The 13,932-nt window shown below is 35.8% G+C and overlaps 3 protein-coding genes across 3 annotated transcripts; all 3 read right to left on the bottom strand.

Annotated features, from left to right (window-relative positions):
- Positions 1–1,016: 1,016 nt before the first annotated feature.
- On the bottom strand, positions 1,017–3,684 carry LOC18611621 (L-ascorbate oxidase). Its single transcript, XM_007047968.3, has 5 exons — positions 3,251–3,684; positions 3,063–3,155; positions 2,732–2,944; positions 2,453–2,641; positions 1,017–2,333 (listed from the first exon to the last, which is right to left on the bottom strand). Exons 1-5 carry the CDS (start codon positions 3,536–3,538, stop codon positions 1,377–1,379), a joined length of 1,740 nt encoding a protein of 579 aa, XP_007048030.1. The 5' UTR covers positions 3,539–3,684; the 3' UTR covers positions 1,017–1,376.
- A 3,952-nt stretch (positions 3,685–7,636) lies between these two features.
- On the bottom strand, positions 7,637–9,263 carry LOC18611620 (uncharacterized). Its single transcript, XM_007047967.3, has one exon. It carries the CDS (start codon positions 9,084–9,086, stop codon positions 7,812–7,814), a length of 1,275 nt encoding a protein of 424 aa, XP_007048029.3. The 5' UTR covers positions 9,087–9,263; the 3' UTR covers positions 7,637–7,811.
- A 1,025-nt stretch (positions 9,264–10,288) lies between these two features.
- Positions 10,289–12,535, bottom strand: LOC148764465 (L-ascorbate oxidase-like). The gene is made up of 5 exons (XM_088802522.1): positions 12,251–12,535; positions 11,950–12,042; positions 11,602–11,814; positions 11,329–11,502; positions 10,289–11,242 (listed from the first exon to the last, which is right to left on the bottom strand). The coding sequence occupies exons 1-5, from the start codon at positions 12,533–12,535 to the stop codon at positions 10,289–10,291; spliced, it is 1,719 nt and encodes a 572-aa protein (XP_088658648.1).
- Between the last annotated feature and the right edge of the window lie 1,397 nt (positions 12,536–13,932).

Genomic DNA, 13,932 nt, shown 5'->3' with positions numbered 1-13,932 from the left:
ATTTGGAGGCACGGTCTTCTTTTTTTCCTCATTTGAAGAATAAAAAAAGAGCCCCACAAGCTTTCCAAAGTTGACTAGAAAAATCATATACTCCAACTAATGATATAATTTTAGATTTTTCAACATGACATTTTTTTCTTCTTCTGGCAAATGAAGGGAAATCGCGGGTGACTATGCTAATGAGGAATGGTCAAGGTCGATTAGATTTGGTAATTTTGAAAATGACACGTTAACACCATACAAAAAGACACGAGTTAAATAGGTTTTGAATTTAGTCTTAACGTATTTCGTGTCCGAACGTGTCAGGTACGACAAACACGTTTAAAACACGTTTAAACACGTTTACTTAATCGTGTTATCGTGTGTAATCATATTATCGTGTTTAAACGTGTATACGTGACATATTTATTAACCTATTAAAAATTAATAATTAAAAACTATTTTAACTTTATATAAATAATTTTAAATAATTATTTTAATAAGTTTTTTTAATTTTATAAAGGGTATAATGTAATTATACATGCTCAATCCTAACTTTTAACTTTTGGTGATTATTTGATGTTATTATTATTTTTATTATAATTATTTTTTATAATTATAAATTTTAAATTTAAATAATAAAATTATATTTAATTATAAATATTTTTATTTAATCGTGTTAAACGTGTTATTAATCGTGTCGTGTCGTGTTATACGTGTATTAAACGTATACGTGTAAGTATTTTAAATTTAAGACACGAATATTAAACGTATCGTGTTCATATTTGATCTTAACATGTTTTGTGTCTAATCATATATGACACGTTTATAACATGTTAACACGAATTGTCAAGATTAGGTTTGATGACACTTTTTTATTATCAACTTGAGAGGTTTTTCATGGTTACATGTTTATCAGGAGATGCTGCCAAAACGCAGTCAGACGAGGTTGCTTTGGAAGTCAACATTGGGTGCAATGAATCTGCACAAGAAACTTCCTTAAAGGTTGAATTCATGTCCTAATTCACAAATACAAATACAAATACAAATACAGAACCTCATTTCACTTTTTTATATAATCAATAATATTAACAGCATAGGATTAGAAGAACAAATTAAGAACAAAGCTACTTAGATTTGTAAAAGAATTAATACAATGAAACAAAAAAAGAAGAAGCATATACGGTTCTCATATTTGTGATTGGTTGCCTCTTTGACCGTAGCTGAGATTCGAACCCAAAAAAAAAAAAACATTTCTCTTATGATTAAGGTTCGGTCAACGTCCATAGTAACTGATCTTGAAGTAGAATCATTCTTGCTCTTGTTGGCACTAGTTTTGAGTATACCGCTAGTACAAGGTAAGACCAAGTTCTCTTGATCGGATGACACGATATGCACTAAGGCCTATAGAGACCTTGAGTTTCACCACAGCCCATAATAGAAGACGGTAAGTTACCCACCTTCTCAATGCCTTCAGCAAACACAACTCCCATTCCCATGTAGAAATGAGATTCTATATGGCAATGGAATGCCCAGGCTCCTGGGTTATCAGCTTTAAACCTCAGAGCTGTCCAGCCATAAGGATGTACGGGTACTGTGTTCTTCATTATTGGATTCACCAAATTGTACTTCCTTGGATCATTGAACATATCAAACTTTCCTTCTCCGTAGCCTAAAACCCAGAAATCATGCCCATGGAGATGCCAGGGATGCGTCTCACTGTTATTTTTAGTCATGGTGTTTGCATTCTGAAGAATAATATCCACAGTCGAGTTGAAATTCAGCCTGTAAATCCCATTGCCTAAAGTAGCATTTTTGTTTTCTTGCTCCTTGAAGATATCATAGTTCACGAAATCGTATCCATCAGGAGGTGGGTTTTGATCGAAGGCATGGGTTAAATTTTCCTTGAGTGCAATCAGGTAAGGAGTGTGGGGAAGTGTGAAAGAGACATTGTTGACAGACCAGCGGACGTTTCCATTTATCCTGTTTTGTGTATTGAGAAATACTATTACCCTGTCTGAGAGTAAAGGCGGAGGGTGGATGTAACCTGGGCGAGCTTTGATGGCCTGACTCTGCGCTATTCGAGGGCGGGAGTTGTTCCAGACAGGGGCAGCGGGAGGACTTGTTGGAGGAGATCTCCTTGGGTGATTTGGATAGTAATTGAAAATGGCTAGACCAGGAGTGGTGTTGGCAGGTCGACTAACAATATTTGATGTAATCCAATAGTTTCTTGTCGGATCCTGATCGGCTTTTACTAGGACTGAGTATGTCTCCCCTGAGTAAATGAACAAGTTCTGTACTACAAATGGCTCAACATAATGCCCATCAGCCTCAACAACTGTCATATTATGGCCCTGCACAACATAATTTGCATTCAGATTTAGTAACAGAAAAAATTTTGAACCATCTTATAATCTTATTATAAGCAAGGTAGAGTTGTGGGGGTGTGGAAGTGGAGAGGCAAGAAAATTACCTCAATTTGGAAGCTAAGGGCCGATAGAGCAGTCAAACTGGAGATTCTCAATCGATATGTTTTTCCAGGGACCACTATCAACCTGAAAGGGGCGCAGTCTGGATTTGTGGTATTGCAAACACCGGTATCTGAAGTTGGAATGGTTAAACTAGAGCAGTTAAACCTTCCTCTTCCATGGATCAAAAGTGACTGAAAATCATATAAAGAATCATTAGTAAAAATTTGCAAGAGAGCAGAGGATTGAGCAATTTATTGTAAAAATTAGCTTCTGGCATTCACCTGAGGCTCTCCAACCCATTGGAAGGGAATAGCAGACAAGCCAGCAGCTTGCTCATAAGTGCTTTTATGGTACCAATCGTTGAGGATGATGTTCCGATCATAATCATAGGTAAAAGGTTCAGACTGCCCATCAGGAAGTGCCACAATGATTGACCCGTATAGCCCAGCTTCTCTCTGCATTCCATAATGTGCATGATACAAGTATGTTCCGGGCTGCATATTTAAGAAAAATTGGAAGGTCATTAACTCATTGTATAGCTCTTGACAGAAATTCTTCTAAAATGAAAACTGAACCAAGCTGGTTACAGAAATTTACAATCCTGGAACTTACTCTGTCGACAACAAACTGATATTTGAAAGTGGTTCCTGGCAAAATTGGACACTGAGTTACTCCTTCTGTCCCATCAAACCAGGGTGTTCCAATCTGTTATCAATAAAAAAGCAAGAGTGCATTAACTACAGAAGTCTCCAGGCGGATTGCTTTGAGAAGGAAACTAGGCAGGTCATGTAGAGGTTTACCTGTCGAATTCCATGCCAGTGAATTGCAACATTCTCTGTTGACAGATTGTTTGTGAGCTCAACAATGATTGTATCATTTTGCTGCGCCCTGATTGTTGGACCTGGAGTCTGGCCATTGATGGTTATAACCAGTTTCTTTAAACAATCAGGGGACCTGTACTCGTACTTCACTTCCCATTTATACCGGCGAATCCTAGCCTCAACACCCGAACCATTTAACAAACCTATAATTACTGATAAAGACAAAAGCAAGATTACTCTACTTCTGCATTCTGAAAGCAAAACCATTGTCGTTAAAAATTATGGTTTCAACTTTCAACAAGTCACCGAAACTAGGAATAAACGCGGTCAACAGAAAATTGGGTTGTTGTTATTGTTGCAGAAAATTGGGTTGTTGTTATTGTTGCTCCAATCAACCTTCCTCTGCAGAGAAAATAAGTGTACATCTCGGACGATGGTTTTGGTGCCTCTTATATATGATGAGTGTCGAAGATCATAAGACCGGGAAGACAAGATCTGCCCCTTTCTTTTTCTTTATTTATTTATTTTTGCTAATGTTAAATTGGAAATGGAGACCATGTCCAGTCAGCATTGTGTGCCTCTGACCCAAAAAATCATAGAATATTAACAAGTTGAGGCATTTGCTCTTCTAATGAAGAAACCGAGTAATAGCCAAGAGATTTCCTTGTGGTCGTAATAAGGACAGAATTGTTAATAAAACTTTGACTATCAATAAAAGGGTTAAAATAAAAGGAGCAAGAATTGAGAGAAAAAATTTCTTAGGTGAAGTTTGTGAAGTTTATATTTTTGAATGATTGAATTAAAAATTGAAACTAAAAACTGATAAATTGACAATATAACATGTAATAAGTAGATTAATAATACAAAAAAGAAGTAATTAGTTATGTCCAATATGGAAAATTTTGAATATATATATATACATATACATATATATATATATATATATATATATATATATATATATCAATTATCAAGTAGCCTTTCAAAAACAAAAAAATTATCAAGTAGAAAGAAAGAATTTTCCAAATTATTTTATTAGAAATTTCACATAAGTCATGCTAAAAAAAAAACTGATAAATTAACAATTTTAACGTATAAGAAGTAGATTATAACATAAACAAAAATATGCAGTAATTAGAAATAGTACTATCTAACCACTTTTATATACTTTATCCATTTAATTGATTATGTCTATTCATTGTAATTAATTTTTATTTAATTATCAAGTAAAAAGAAAAAAATTTCAAATTTCTTATGAGAAATTTCACGTAAATGGTGCCAAAGAATAGTTTTGTTTTGTTTGTTTTTTCAAAGTAGAGAAACCGCGTTTTTGATTTTTGATTTGACTAAAATATATTGGATCAATTCAACTTTTGCCCTTTTCCCATGGTCCAACATAAAGAACGATTCTCTGCAAGTTCGTCGCAAGTCCTCGTATAATGTTTCCCTTTTCATTTATTTTACTTGGTATTCGGCTCAAGATTGTTTTGCTTTTCGCCTTGCTGATGAAGCCGAAATGTGAAAAAGATCAAGCTTTCATGTTGATATTCCTTGCATAAATTATTAAGAAATTCGAATAAAAACTTTATAATTTTTAAATTTGAAGTCCCAAATTGGCTTCAAATTAATTGCATGTAAATAAAGTTTAATAAGTTTTCCATTTTGATTTTTTTTTGGTTTCCTATATACGATTTAATCTGAATTTTAAACATTTTAAAATCAGAATTTTTTATTTGAATTTTGATCTCCCTCAGAGTTTATGAAATAAAAAAGAAGATTGTGTAAGCATTATTTACTAAGCAAGGTGGCAAGTCAACCTAACGAAAGTCAAGCGATAGAAGGAAATCAAGCGTTGACTTTTTTAATTATTATTTTGAGTCAGTCAAGCGTAAATTAATAATTATTTAAAATAAGCATTTATGAATACAATCAATGTAATCCGTCCGCACATAAATTAAATAATCTAAGCATGTATTAGAAAATATTCAAAATAAAATTAGAGCAAATCCGAATGACGAAATTAATTTGAATTTAAAAGCTAATTAATTTAACACCTTTTATAATAGAGAGAGTACCGTAACAGTGACAATGGCTTGTTGGATTAAGCAAAACAAGCCTACAGTTTTGCTGAATGCAGAAGAGAAGTCGAAGAGCGAAGTTTCCTTTAAGTGCACATAACTTTTTTTTTTTTTAAAAAAAGTATATATGATTATGAGAATAAGTCTTTATCATTTTATATTAAATTTCATTCCGTTGAATCCCTTCACTTTCACGATTAAAATTTAAAATTTATTTTAAACCTAATTGAGCTTAATCTTAGCCAAAAGTATCAAATTATTAATTATAATAAATGGGGCATCAATTAATGTAGGAACAGGGTGTCATAACGCGTGGTTTGATCCCTTTTTTGCTTTTTAGCAGGAGCCTGTTTCCTTTTTTTTTTTTCTCTACTCTACGTCGCAATAATTGAGGTAACCCTTTTCTTAACTTTATCCTCCCCATTTTGGATCCTTTGCTTTCGATCATGTTCATTTCAAAAGTTGTTTAGATTCCTTACGATGCTTTGATCCAACATCTCTTCCGCCTTAACTTGTTCTCTAGTTGGCTGTCGTTATATTTGTAGATCTAATCAGTTTGAAAAACAAGCCTTTCTATCCTCCTCCACAAAAAATAGTTAAAACCGTGTTTCGCCAAAATAAACAATTAAATAAAGACTAGTTGGTTAAGTCTTGCTTCTTGACACTGTAGTTGGTACAAGGACAAAAAGGAGGAGGAAGGAAAGAGAGTTAACGTGAAAGGTTGAGAATAGAAACTATTTTCTATACATATGGTTTATTAGTAAGGAAGTAGGAAGAAGGAAGACAAATAGGGGAATTTGCATTTTTTAAGAGGAAAGTGATAGTGAAACACTTACTAAATTTGCTTCCTTCATACCAAGTATAGTTATAGTACCCCATGTGCAAATGATCCTGTATTTCTCAATGCACTGCGAGGTGCTTGCTTTCTCGTTTCCTCCATCTGTTACCTTTTTTTTTTTGAAAAGTGGGTCCTCCATCTGTTACCTAACCCATGCAAAAATAAAAAAGGTACCGTTCAGACATTAATGTTCCAAATTTGATTATTAGACAGCTAAAGGAAATTAAAAGAAGCATTCATTGTTATGAGATGAGGTTGAGTTTGCAGTCCAACTGATGATACTTGATCAGTGAAGACTTTTAGTTACATAATTCAGCAAAGTGGACTTGAGAGAACAGTTCTAATTGGATTCTGGTATATGTCAAAATCATCAATACATTTAGGTTGTCCATAGTTGTCAATGGAACTAGATTAAGTGATTTACCACTCCTTTTTAACAGTTTATTAATTGAGTAATTATATATGTTGAGCAAGACTTAATTTATTAAAATTTACATCACTTTCGGTTAAGTCTTACATATTTATATCACAAAAGCAAAAAGAAAGGGGCAGAGCTGCAATTTTTATTTCATTTATCTGTATTTAATTTTGTTTTATATTCAGATTTGATATCATGACAACTTTGGCTTGCTATAATAGCATGATGACCATTCTCAGCAGGTTTGTACAAAACAGAGAATGAATTCTTGAAGTACAGCTTCTACACATTTGAGCACTACATGTGTTTTTTATGATCAGGAGGTGGAGTCGAAAGATCGTTTGTTTTTAACCTGTGGGTTTACTCACCAAGTTTGGCAGCAGGTTTTAAAATGTGTGTGGCGTTCAAAGAATGGTTCAGGACTGGACAAGTGAATTTTATTGGGCTAAGCAAAGGCTAAAAGGCAAAGCATTGCTCTCTGTTGTATTAAGGTCGCCTATACTTACGTCATTTGAAAGCTGATAGAACTTTTGGCAGAACAAAGGAGAACCCAGGATGGTATCTTGCATTGCATCATAGAGGCTGTTAGATATAGATCGTATGACTTGCAGAATATTGTAGCTGATATAAACAAGGAGTTTAGGGTGAACAATTGTTTGATCCATTTGTTTTCCTTGTTTCCAGGGCATTCCTGTTTTTCTTTAGATACATAAATGTTTTGATTATCCAAAAAAAAAAGAATCCTACCATCATGACGGTTTTATGCTTTTAATGAAAAAGAAAAATAAAGAACAATTTGGTCGATTGCCTATAAGCAATTGGGCTTAGGAGGTTAGGGGCGGGGCCACGCCCCCAAAGCATCCGTTGAGATGGCTAACATGCTTGGTTTGCTTTATGGACCCTTGCTTTTTGCTTTGTTTAGCACCATTGCATTCTTTATCAGGTCGATTGAACATCTTAATTTGTTAGCTGATCATGGCAATGCAATTTGCAAAGTGAATCATACCATACAGTAAAGAAGAAAAGTTGGGTTTAATCGCGTATGTCTCCTCTTTTAAATTCATTGGATTGCTTTCGAACCAAAAGAATTCATTGGGTTGCTGGCATACGCTCACCTGTAACATACAGTTTATTTTCTTGGGGCAGTGCCCCACCTGTAAATAAAGTGGGAAAAAGGAAAATGTTGACGCGTTGAGTAAGACAATTTCATGCACTTTGTGCTTCTAAGAAGGCATTAAAATCCTCCCTAGCCTTACGCAAGCGAGGTGTGATGCAAGAAGCAGGTGAGGCAGGGTATGATGTTGGGGATGATGTAGAGAACCTAACATGGCGAGATGATTCGTGGGATTTCCTGCCTGTTGCTCTTGTTGAGGTTGAACCATTTTTCAGGACCCCTTTTATGTCTTTATCAAACACAAAGGCAGCGGAAACAGGTAAATGTGCATCGTTCCCAAGATTTTCGATCAACTCCAATGGCAGATCAAAATAGAGATTCATGGAGTCTCCATCGTCATCATGGTCTGGTATTATGGTTGATGAAGCCCAGGATCCGCATTCGAACTTTTCCAGGGAAACTGTTCTGGATATCACATTATTCTCCATCACCACTGATTCTGGCTTTCTTGGTCTCACTGGCTTTGCCTTACCAAAGCCTGGTAGGAACAAACAAAGGGCGCTGCATTTGAAGTCATCTTCATTATTATTGTCCATGTTCTGACTACTCTTATGACGAATATCATTGTTAACATTGGTATTGGAGATTAAAGTGCCATGACCATGATGCTTGTTCTTGTATTGAAGGGCATTTGCATTGTACAGCCAAAGATCATCAAGTTCATCGGATGGTGCACATGTTCTTCCTTCACCACAAGATTTGCTTCTCCAAAACTGGTTGTCTTTCTGCAGAGCCTGATGATATTGTGCTGCAGATGAGTGCTTATGGACCAACTTGTCAACCTGTCGAGGAGATGCTTGACTTTCATTTTTCAAATTCTTCCTTGACAGAAATGAGCTAAATCGAGGAGAAGAGGTTGCAGAGTTTGGAAGGCTACAACTTAAGAACTTGTGCTTTGCAGGTAGCAGAGGGGGTGGAAGAGGGACGGCAGTGTCACCTGGAGGTGCATTTATAGGAGGTAACATCATGTTGAAGCTTATTTCTCCCATGGATGGTTCTCTCAATGATTTTGGATCAACAGATATCTGTTTTTCCTTTTGCAGGCTCTCCTTTTTCTCCAGGGTTTTAGTTCCTTCAATTGAAATGAAGTCAAGTTCATGCAGATCCTTGTAAATTTCATCTAGTTCTCGAGCAATGTTGTTTGTTGAGGGAAGAACTACTTCTGAAATAGGACGTGCCATGGAATCGAAAAGAATAAACTGTGTGGGGATGAAACGAGAGATCCCCCAACTGCTTAAAGTAGGAAGGAGGAGCATACACTTGGACGTGGATGGCATGCCTAAGACCATCTTCGTAGTGATTTGCATGTCGCATCTCTTTGATCCATATTAAGGAAAGGGACTAATTGATAATTAATTAATTTATCTTTACAATAATCAAAAAAATGATGCGTGCCACAACCATCTTCTTCTTCTTCTTCTTTTTTTTTTCTGTGACAGCTGACTTTGTTAAAATAAAAAAAAAAACTATCTACGTGCAAGAAGTGCTCGCACGTCCACACTCCAGAGTACTCTGTCCCACCCCATGCCCACCCACACACCCCCCCCCGGCCCACCACACTTTGATTGTTCAAGTTTGCCCTTAAAATGCATCCTGTACCACTCCACTCACTCAAACGAATTTTGCAATGCATTCATGTAAGTTTCCAGCAATTTATATGAAATTTTACTCTCTTCTAGTTGTTGCCAATCCTGAGGCATTTCTTGAAGTATATAAGATTATGCATTCATGCCAGTTTCCAACCCTTATTCTCTTATAGTTATTGCTAAATTAAGGCATTTTTTGGTAGTGAATCAGATTCTTAGACTGAATTAATCGATTGAGTGCCAAACCCCGACTCAAGGATTCAAGGTAATTGCAGGATGTTATTCAGAATTTGTGTAGATGACCATCCAAAGATTTGCCCGTGCCCTAGCGGCAAAGCCGGAATCCCAAAAATCTTGTCCATGGAGATGCCATAGATTCGTCTCGCTATTATTTTTCTTGCATGGTGTTTACATTCTGAAGTAAAATATCTACTGTAAAATTGAAATTTAATCTGTAAATCCCATTGCTTAAAGTAGCATTTCTGTTTTCTTGCTTCCATTCGATATCATAATTTATAAATTCGTTTTTATCAGGAGGTGGGTTCGGATCGAAGTCATTGGTTTTGTCTACTGAGAAATACCATCACCCTATCAGGGAGTGAAGGTGAGGTGACGAGGTGACCCCTGTGAGCTTTCATGGCTTGACTCTGTGCCATTCGGGGTCGAATATCGTCCCAGACAAGGCCAGGGGGAACTGTTAGAGGAGATCTCCGGGGGATGATTCGGATAATAATCGAAAATGGCCAAGCAGGAGTGCTATTGAAACTTGAAAGGCCGTTGACTAACAATATTTGATCTAATCCACTATTTTCTTTGAAGGGTCCTGATCTGTTTTTATTAGCACTGAGTGTGTTTCACCAAAGTATAAGAAAATGGATCATAAATATGTTCAAAAGATACATAAAAAAGCCATTATCAAACTATCACTTAATCAAGCTTTTGGTTTTGCCACAACCATAATTAGACTTGGGTATAATTCCCACCTTTTCTACCCCAGATTCAAACACCACTAACATGCCTAAGAAGAGATGGGCTTCAATGTGGCAATGAAAAAGCCATACACCAGGATTATCTGCTTGAAACCTCAAAGCAGTCCACCCATAAGGATGAAGAGGCACTGAGTTCTTCATAATTGGATCAACCAAATTGTACTTTTCAATGTCCCTGGACAAGTTGAATTTTCCTTCCCCATAGCCTAGGACCCAAAAATCATGCCCATGTAGATGCCAGGGATGTGCCTCACTACAATTTGCTGTCATGGTATTTGCATTTTGCAATACAATATCAACTATCGAATTGAATTGCAGCCTGTAAATGGATGTGCTAGAATTAGCATTTGTGTTGTTTGAAACACTGTATATGTCATAATTTTCAGAGTCATAGTCTTCAGGTGGTGGAGTTGGATCAAAAACATCAGTCATATTTTCCCGTAAGGCTATAAGGTAAGGGGTACTAGGAAGGGAATGTAAGACATTGTTTAGGGACCAACGAACATAACCATTTATTTTGTTTTGTGTGTTGAGGAGTACAATGACCCTGTCTGATTTTTTCGGAGGGGTCACAATGAAACCTTGGCGAGCTTTTGTGGTCACACTTTGATTCATTTGGGATTGTGTGTCATTCCAAAGGGGTACTGGTGGTGGATTTGTTGGGGGAAATTCATGAAAATGATTAGGATAATAATTGAATATGGCTAAGCCGTTTGGGGTTTCAGGCTTTCGAGCAACTACATTTATGCTGGTCCAGTAATTCCTGGAAGGATCTTGGTCTGCTGTTACTAAGACAGAATATGTTTCCCCAGAGTAAATATATAAGTTCTTAGTGACAAAAGGCTCAACGTAATGCCCATCAGCTTCAACAACTGTCATCTCATGATCCTGCGTTTGAAAACAGGGAAAATGCTTCAAGATAGCACTTGCTAACTACTCAGAACTGTGATATTGAGTTAGGGACATCTGTATACCTCAATTTGAAAGCTAAGAGATGATAAAGATGTCAAGCTAGCAAGCCTTAATCGATACGTTTTGCCAGAAATTACAGTCAGTGTGGATGGAGAACATTGAGGATTTGTTGAATTACAAACACTAGGGGCTAACCCTGAACAATTGTAATTCCCTCTTCCATTTATCAATAGTGACTGACAAATGACATACAAAATACAGTGCAGAAAGCTTGTTATGTTTACCATATACTCTCTGAAGTGTTGCAGGTCAAAATATACAGTAGCGTAATTTACCTGAGGCTCCCCAATCCATTCAAAAGGTATGGAAGACAAGCCAGTTGCCTGTTCATATGATGTATGATGGTACCAATCGCTGAGAATAATCCCTCGATCAAAGTCATAGTTGAAGGGTTCTGAGACCCCAAGTGGAAGTGAAACATTAATCATTCCATATAGCCCAGCTTCTTTTTGCATTCCATAATGTGAATGGTACATATATGTTCCAGCCTAATGTTAAGATAATGGAAAGACAAGCTTGTGAGCTTTAAACATAAGAATTAAAGAGTACTAGTGCAAGGAAAAAAAAAAACGCTGAAACTGAAGCTTGTTTTGTAGATGTTAGTTAAGGCTTGTAGTTATTACCCTGTCAACCACATATGTATATCGATAGGTCTCTCCTGGCATGATTGCACATTGAGTAACACCTTCTGCTCCATCACTCCAAGGTGTTCCACGCTGTTTTCCATCAATAGCTCAGCAAGTTAACAAATGCAAAGACAATCAATCCTATGTGTTTGAGAAAGAAAGATTCTATATAGCAAACTTGGAACTTGGAAATGGAACATGAAAAATAAGATTCTCTTCAAATCTAGAGTCAACTTAGAATTATATTATTGAACTCAAATATCTTTAGAAAGCAATAAGGGCGATTCTAGCTACATACCTGCCGGATTCCATGCCAATGGATTGCAACATTTTCCATCGACAAATTGTTGATAACATCGACAACGATTGTATCTCCCTGCACTGCAGAGATAGTAGGGCCTGGAGTCAACCCATTGATGGCAATAGCTAGTTTCTTGTAGCAATCAAGAGATTTGTACTGATAAGACACCTTCCATATGTAATGGCGCACTATAGCTGCAGCTGGAACGGTTGTTAAGGCGATGAAGATGCATGTAACCAGCAACATAATCTCAAGTCTTTGGCAATGTAAAATCCCAACCATGTGTCTTTGAAGATAATAATAAATGTTTAGTTTCTTTGATAATTGAATCATCCTTCTGTTATTTCGAGAGCTAAAGAAAGGAAATAGATGGTTTATCTGTGTTTGATTGCCCTGATATTCATCCCTAATTAGCTACTATCTGAAATCAAGTCCATCCATATATTCCTAAATATGATCTGTTTTTTAAAAGGCAAAAGAGTTTAATTATAATAAGTTGAAAAGATTATTAACTAATTCATATATTGCGGAGTTTTTAAATTTTAAAAGTAACATTAAATAGTTTTTATATGTTTATTTAATAATTAATTTATTTATTAATTTTTTTAAAGAGATACGTATCAAAATTCTAAAAGTAAAATTAAATAGTTTTTATATGTTTTTATAAATATGGTGTTAAAGGAAGCTGTTGGGAAATTATACTTCATTGAAATGACTGATTATTATTTGAACTTCAACTATTATTGGATTGGATTCTAACACTTATTGGGAAATTATACTTCATTGAAATGAAGTTTCCGAAGTAAATTCATACCTAATACATATATATACACACAAATACGTACCTTTACAAAAATAAAAATAATACAATAATTTCATTTATTATCTACTAACGTATTAATTTTTGATCATACTGATGAAGCGATGATATCTTGTTTCCTTTTTGTTGTTTTGATGCTGGCTCTGGTTTGTCTTCTGCGTCTCACGGCTTTGTTGATTGGTGATGATGGTTTCCTCGTGTTGTCCGCTGGTGAGCCCTGGATTTCCTGGTTTCTGATGGCCCGGGGTGTTTTGTGGGTTGGGACTATGGACTTTTTTTGCTCTTATCCCTGTGAAGGTTTGTGATGGTGCCGTTCATTGTGCATTTGCTTCGTTCATACTTTCTTAAGATCCCTTGCCGCTTTGGAATTCCAACTGCAGTTTGGAGCTGCGTCCTTTCCTTTTTGTTTGCTGCAATCACAGCTGAGGATTGGTCTATGTCTTGATTTTGGCCTCTCTTTTTTGGATGCTTTGGCCTTTTTGTTACCCTGCTCTTGGTCACAGGGCTTGTTGTGTATGGTGGTTTTGAGCTGCGGAGCAGCTATCTGTTCTCACTTTGTACAATCAAATTGACTGTTTTACACCCATACCGGATTTTAATGTCATGAAAATCTTTGGCCCATAAATTAGAGACTTGAAATGACATATCGAATAAACTCACTTTTCAAAAAATAAATTATCATAAGTATTAATAAAGCTTTGACTACTGATAAAAAGGCAAAAATAAAAGGAGGAAGAATTGAGTGAAAAAAATTCATTAGATGAAGTTTGTGAAGTTTTTTTCATGATTGAATAAAAATTGAAACTAAAAACTGATAAATTGATAATTTAACATGTAATAAGTAGATTAATAACATAAT

The sequence above is a fragment of the Theobroma cacao genome, chromosome 1 (assembly GCF_053813885.1).
Source record: "Theobroma cacao isolate CCN51 chromosome 1, ASM5381388v1, whole genome shotgun sequence".
Taxonomy (NCBI): domain Eukaryota; kingdom Viridiplantae; phylum Streptophyta; class Magnoliopsida; order Malvales; family Malvaceae; genus Theobroma; species Theobroma cacao.
This window is presented reverse-complemented; position numbering and strand designations above follow the sequence as displayed.

Bases quoted from the DNA above. Each gene is read 5' to 3' on its own strand.
- LOC18611621 (XM_007047968.3), bottom strand. From the start codon at position 3,538: ATGGTTTTGCTTTCAGAATGCAGAAGTAGAGTAATCTTGCTTTTGTCT. The intron at 2,945-3,062 runs GTAAGTTCCAGG...TTAAATATGCAG, and splicing joins ATCAGTTTGTTGTCGACAGA to CCCGGAACATACTTGTATCA. The intron at 2,642-2,731 runs GTGAATGCCAGA...TATGATTTTCAG, and splicing joins AATGGGTTGGAGAGCCTCAG to TCACTTTTGATCCATGGAAG.
- LOC18611620 (XM_007047967.3), bottom strand. From the start codon at position 9,086: ATGCAAATCACTACGAAGATGGTCTTAGGCATGCCATCCACGTCCAAG.
- LOC148764465 (XM_088802522.1), bottom strand. From the start codon at position 12,535: ATGGTTGGGATTTTACATTGCCAAAGACTTGAGATTATGTTGCTGGTT. The intron at 11,503-11,601 runs GTAAATTACGCT...GTCATTTGTCAG, and splicing joins AATGGATTGGGGAGCCTCAG to TCACTATTGATAAATGGAAG. The intron at 11,243-11,328 runs GTATACAGATGT...TTTCAAACGCAG, and splicing joins CTCTTAGCTTTCAAATTGAG to GATCATGAGATGACAGTTGT.